This window comes from Urocitellus parryii, chromosome 4 (assembly GCF_045843805.1).
Source record: "Urocitellus parryii isolate mUroPar1 chromosome 4, mUroPar1.hap1, whole genome shotgun sequence".
Lineage (NCBI taxonomy): Eukaryota > Metazoa > Chordata > Mammalia > Rodentia > Sciuridae > Urocitellus > Urocitellus parryii.
This window is the reverse complement of record NC_135534.1, coordinates 49,150,063-49,156,487: the sequence shown is the minus strand read 5'-3', so window position 1 is coordinate 49,156,487 and position 6,425 is coordinate 49,150,063. Positions and strand designations below refer to the sequence as shown.

At 41.1% G+C, this 6,425-nt stretch overlaps 1 protein-coding gene across 1 annotated transcript in view; it reads left to right on the top strand.

Moving 5' to 3' along the window:
- The first annotated feature begins 347 nt into the window (after positions 1–347).
- Positions 348–6,425, top strand: part of Pde3b (phosphodiesterase 3B) — a 172,778-nt gene continuing 166,700 nt past the window's right edge. Inside the window, exon 1 of the mRNA XM_026398986.2 lies at positions 348–1,304. Within this exon, the coding sequence (XP_026254771.1) occupies positions 348–1,304 (957 nt within the window). The remainder of the gene's footprint in view (positions 1,305–6,425) is intronic.

Sequence of the window (6,425 nt, the reverse complement as noted above, 5' to 3'; positions counted from 1 at the left end):
GCCCAACGGACCAGGCTGGGGCCGTGAGGTAACTGTTGCAGCCAGCGGGAGCTGGGAGGCGACACCGAGTCTCCAGTCCCGAGAGGTGCCCGAGGGAAAAGGAGGAGGCGGCCGCAGCGGTCCTGGAGAGAAGCTCCTGCCGCGCCTCTGCTCAGCCAGCATGTCGCGGACTCCGCCGCTCCAGAGCCCGCGCTGCGGGGACCCCGGGTGGCGGCGGCGGGCGCAGCCCTGACACGTCTCGAGCCGGTGGTCGCCCCGAACGCGGGGGACCGGGGTCCTGGAGCGCGAGCGGCCGCTGCGGTCCGAGCGGGGTGCGCTGAGCCCTGCGGCTCCCTGCGGTCCCGGCCATGAGGAGGGACGAGCGAGACGCCAAAGCCATGAGGTACCCGCAGTCGCCGGACGGGGCCGGCTCGCCCCTCGAGAGTCTGAGGAACGGCTACGTGAAGAGCTGCGTGAGCCCGCTGCGGCAGGACCCTCCGCGCGGCTTCTTCTTTCACCTCTGCCGCTTCTGCAACGTGGAGCCACCGCCGGCCTACCCCCCGCAGCCGCGGCGCGGCTCCCCCTTCTCCCCGGCGCGCCTCTCGCTGGGCGCCCTGGCCGCCTTTGTCTTCGCCCTGCTGCTCGGCGCGGGGCCCTGGAGCTGGGCTGCCGGGGCCGCCCGGCTGCGGACGCTGCTGAGCGTGTGCTCGCACAGCCTCAGCCCTCTCTTCAGCATCGCCTGTGCCTTCTTCTTCCTCACCTGCTTCCTGACGCGGACCCAGCGGGGGCCGGGCCCCGGCCGGAGCGGCGGCTCCTGGTGGCTGCTGGCGCTGCCCGCCTGCTGCTACCTGGGGGACTTCTTGGTGTGGCAGTGGTGGTCTTGGTCTGGGGGGGACGCGGCCGCGGCCGCGCACACGCCCCCGGCGGCGGCGGGCAGGTTGTTGTTGGTGCTGAGCTTCGTGGGGCTGCTGACGCTCGCGCACCCGGTGCGACTCGGGCACAGCATCCTGGTACTGCTCGTCGCCAGCTTGGTCTGGTGGGTCTCCTTCGCCAGCCTCGGGGCGCTGCCCACTGCCCTCAGGCCGCTGCTCTCCTGCCTGGTCGGGGCCGTCGGATGCCTGCTGGCCCTGGGCTTGGATCACTTCTTTCACCTCAGGGAAGCCGCGCCTCACCCCCGGGTGCCCAGCACCCTGGAAGACAAAGTGCCTGTGATCAGACCCCGGAGGAGGTCCAGTTGCGCGTCGCTAGGAGAAACGGCCTCCGGTCACTATGGCAGTGGCAAAATGTTCAGGAGACCTTCGTTGCCTTGTATTTCGAGAGAGCAGGTAGGTGAACAGAAAGCCGGGCTCAGTGCCCGTGGGCTGGCTGCTGCACGGCGTGCCGACCTGGGGGGGGGGGGGACAAAGGCGAGGGGATCGTGTTTTGTTCTGGAAAGGTTTCTTCAAATACAGAAAACTTTTTAGAAACACAAAGCAAGTACGTTTTCTCTTGCAGTAGGAATGGGACAGCTGTTCTTATTGCAGTTGTTGAAGACTTTGTGCAGTAAGGCGGATTAGGTGTGGTTTGATAGGTTCACTACTCCACTTTGGGCGTAGTTTGATGTCGGTCTCTTTGGTGCCATTTATCTGTTGCTGTTAACAATGATGATAATCGGCGCGAAAACAGCATTCTACCTTTAAATGAGACAACCTATCTGAATTTATTTATTTATTTTTTTAAAATATTTATTTTATTTCTTAGTTTTAGGTGGACACAATATCTTTATTTTACATTTATGTGGTGCTGAGGATTGAACCCAGTGCCTCATGCATGCTAGGCAAGCACTCTACCACTGCGCCACAACCCCAGCCCCTATCTGATTTTTAAACGGGATTTTGTTATTATTGATAATAACGAGAGGAGTCATAGATCTTGTAATTAAAAGAACAGAAATGAGCTTTGGAACTGAGACTTATTTAGATGAAAAAGAGGAATGTGGGCAAATGCAAAGTTATACAGACTAACTCATGGTAAAGTGTATTTGTTGCATAATTAGGGGAATGTTTTAACAATTTAACCTTTAAACCTGGTAATGTCTGGAAAGATGCCAGCACATTTCCACTTTTTTTCTTGTAGGCTTTCATAGTTTTGATTTTTAAAAGAATCAAAATCATCAGGGACTGAGCATATCTTTATATAGCATTGAAATCTCTATTTGGTGTACATAACCAGAAAACTTAGTGTAACAACTGTTCACTGAGCATTTGCTAAGTCAAAGTGCCTTACATATGTTGTCTCAAAGCCTCTCAAGGACTCTGTTTGGTAGGTGACATTAACCTCAGTTTAGAGATGAGCCAATTGAGGTTTATTGAGGTGACCCAACTTCACAGGTCTAGAAAGCGTTGGTGTTAGGATTTGATTAGATTTTCTTAGTGCTGTGTTCTGTGCAACTTAACTGGTAAGTGCAGAGGTTTTAAGTAGGAGTATATATCATTAGTTTTCAGACTTAATTGATTAGTGATATCTTTAACCTAGCATATTGGAAACAAAATTTTCTTGTCCTTACTACGTCTGAGATACTTTGTTTCTTTTCTTTCTCCTGTCATGTGTACTCTTCAAGATAATCTACAAGATAACCATGTTGATTTTATGACATGTTAAACACTGACCTGTGGTGTTCCGATGAGACAACACTTTGCTTTTTTGATATGGCTTTAGAAGCCACTCTTATGCTCTGTAATTTTTGGTTAAATGCTTGAAAATAATGTTTCACGTTTTGTTTTCTATGTTTACTCCCAATGATAATAGACATTGCTTAGAAAATGTGTATCACGAGAAAAGTTGTTTTAAGAGGATTCATTGTACAGCAAAGTAGTATCCATTATTTTCATAGACCGGAATGACTTTTGACTTTTAATTACAAGGGAATTTCTTTTAGCACAGTTTCATAACATTTGTAGACAATTTTGCTGAACTTAACAATATTATAGTTTAATATATTTTCATTGCAACTTGATGGGTATAGTCAACTTCTAATCCTCTTAATCCAGTGGGGTGCTCTTTCCCTCATAGCAACTTTTATCAGCCTTTGACGAGGTGCCCTGCTGTGCTGGGTAGTTTCATTTTTTTAATTTGTATTAGAGGAAAATACAATTTGTGCTTCTAAAAAGGGCATATTTTCTTGGTGCACAAAATCCTTATTAACTGAGTAGAAAAATTTGGGGAGTCTTAAAATATTTGTTAATAGTTCAGGGGTTTGTACGTGGTTGCTTAATGTTTAGTGTCAGAAATTGATACTATATGGGTGTTTCTAGAAAAGAATATTATTAACCTAGTAGAGATTGTAATAACAAGAATTTTTATTTATGCTGTTCTTGAAGTTTAACAGGATTTGTGTGTGTGTGTGTGTGTGTGTGTGTGTGTATGCTTCACATATATATTATGATAAGGAATTTAAGAGGAAACCACTACTTTTATGGAAGTAAAAGATCAAGAGATTTTGTAATTTTCAATATGTTGTATATGACAATTATAAAAATACTTTGTTGTTTCAGAGATGAAGAAAGAAGAAAAGTATTTGAGTGGAACCTGACATAGGGGAATATGTTCTGGACTCTTAGGCAGAGGATTGAGGACTGAGGACCCTTAGGCAGAGGATTGAGCAAACTCTTGACTCGCCTGTTTAACCTTTAAATTTCAGTAAACCTTTCTGAGTTTCAGGGATCCTGTAAAGCCAGGGGAATACCAGTAGATGAATTTTATAATACTTTCTTAGTCTAAAATTATTTGTGTTCAATTAGTAAATACTTCTGGTAAAGATTAAATAAGAGTATAAAGGACCACAAATTAGTAATTTTTGAAGTTTTATTTTTCATGTTGACTATTGATATTGCTAACCTATATTTTTTTAAGCCTGATGCTTGGAAAAAATAAATATTGTGTGTTTTTTGGAAAGAGAGAACTTTAGAAAAAGCATATGTGTATTCATTTTTTTGATAACAAAATCATCATGCTTTCATTTCGTTAAGAATTTAAATGTTTTTATTAACATCTTAGAAACCACTGAAAAATGCATATTAATATAAATGTTTTTAATTGGGTAAGAATGGATTTAAAGTATTTTTTAATTTTGGGGATGTTCAGTACTGTGTTGAAAAATAATGGCACATATTTGTAAAACATTTGACTTAATGCATAATAGTTGGTTTAAATATTATACATGTCACTTTTTAACTTAAGTTTTTTTTCAAAGTATTTAGAGATTTAAAATTTAAATCTAAGTACTGCTGACTGTGTTCTGCTTTGATGGGTTAATAGAAAGAAGCACTGAGTTTGTAATCTGTCTGCCAGGAGTCAACTGAAACTAAGAAGAAGTTGTTAAAAAATCAGTTGTCTAATGAAAGCTTTGATCAGAACTAACAAATACATTTTCATTGTATATTCTACAATGTAGTTTTCAGCTTTTCAACAAGACCATTTTGTGTGGTTAGGTAAATATGGGGTTTTGAAAGGCAAGTTGGTATGTGAGATACTTTTCTATACCTAAAATGGCAAGTGCTTTTTAAATGGTTTGGTAAATATTTTAAAATTCTGTGGTCTTAATGCCCATAAATACTATTTAAAGTGTTAATTTTATTTGAAAAAAAGTGTACGTATGTAGTGTGAAGACTTAAAATGAGAGGGATTTTAAAGTGTCCATGATTATTTAACCCTTCTAAGGAATTTGCAGTTCCCCACTGTGAATTAATTAATTTATCCATCCATTCCTTCCTTCCTTCCTTCCTTCCTTCCTTCCTTCCTTCCTTCCTTCCTTCCTTCCTTCCTTCCTTCCTTCTTTCCTTCCTTCCTGCATTGGGAATCGAACCTAGGGCCTCAAACATGCAAAGCAAGCTATGTAACACTTAGCTATATTTTCAGCCCTTTTTGAATATTATTTTGAGGCAGGGTCTGGCTAAATTGCCCAGACTGACTTTACATTTGTCATCCTCTTTCCTCTGTTTCCCGAGTAGTTGGGATTACAGGTGTGTGCCATCATGTTTGGCTCTCACTTTGAATTTTAAAAATAATATTGTAGTATTTTTGAAATGATTTTATGGCTTCAATGATGAGTGTTTCATTCTAATTTATGTTAATATTTTGTAGATAAATAAAATATGCTGTTTACATAATAATTTTATACCCTATTTTGTCATTATGTATTCTGCCATCAGTTATCAAAAACACAAATTTAAGTCACTTGCCCCATTTTAAGAATGCTTCATGGCTTTTCATTGTTCAGGAGATAAAGTTCTTGCCCTTGACCATTGCTTGCTAAGGCCTTCATAACCTGATTTTAGCCTTTTTGGTTTTGTGTTTTACAAAGCATTTTAGAACTTGTAAATTGTCCTGACCCTTTCTTCTTTCTTCTATTCTTGGTTCTTTTTCTTTTGGTTTTACCATTCCAACAAGTTGAAATCTCTAAGGCACAAATAAGATTCAGATATCTTTAGATAGTTAACTGACACTGAAATTAATATGAAATTGGACACAAAAATTTCATTATAGCAGAATTGGCCACATTTGAGAATAAAAGTTGACAGATTATGAGAAGCAATGTTGACTTGATGTGTGATAGAATATTTTAATTATATTAGATGAGATAGTAACATTTCTGTAATTTATGTTTTCATACACTGAGTGAACGGCAGCCATAAGTAAAACTGGAAAGTTTTCATGGACTTGTTTTCATGGTCCTCAGGCACTGTCTTCCACAGTGGCAGGTTCTTATTCTCTTTTCACTTCCCATTTTAATTACCAGGTCAGCCTATTTTTCTAACACGATCTCCTGCCTTTTCATACCCCATCCAAAGCAGGAAGAATCTATACTTGCTGAAAAGCTTATTTTATTGTAAATGTTTGTATAGAAGATATTGGGAGATTTACAGTTTAATTGAAATCTACTTATTACATAAAAATGAAAGGAATTGAACTCTAGAGAGTAAAAATTTTGGCTAAGGTTTATGCTGTGAGATATTGTGAAAACAAGTCCTAGAATGTAGATCTTGTCTTCCAGTCTACCTATATTTTCCATAAAGAGCATTTGTACATGCAGTCATAATTTTCAAGGTTGTACTTAATTTCTCAAGGTGTGTCCAATTGTGTAATAAAAGGCAATATCCTTGATTAAAGGAGGTGGGAGAAGTAAAGGGAGAGAGCAGGGAAAGTGTTTGGAGGGACTTGAAATCACATAATTCATAATAATGACCTTGAAGATAGATGGGTTCTTTTGGGTGACTTTTTAGGATTGTAGCTAGTCTCAAACTCAAGTGGTATCAGGGACTAGTCATATAACATATATTATATATATTATTTTTTTTTAAAGGAAGAAAGGGAGAGTTAAAAAAAGAAGAATAGAAGTGAATTAACTGTTATCTGCTTTGTGTAAAGACATTGTTCTGTTTAAACAAAAGAATCTGAACAACTGTGTT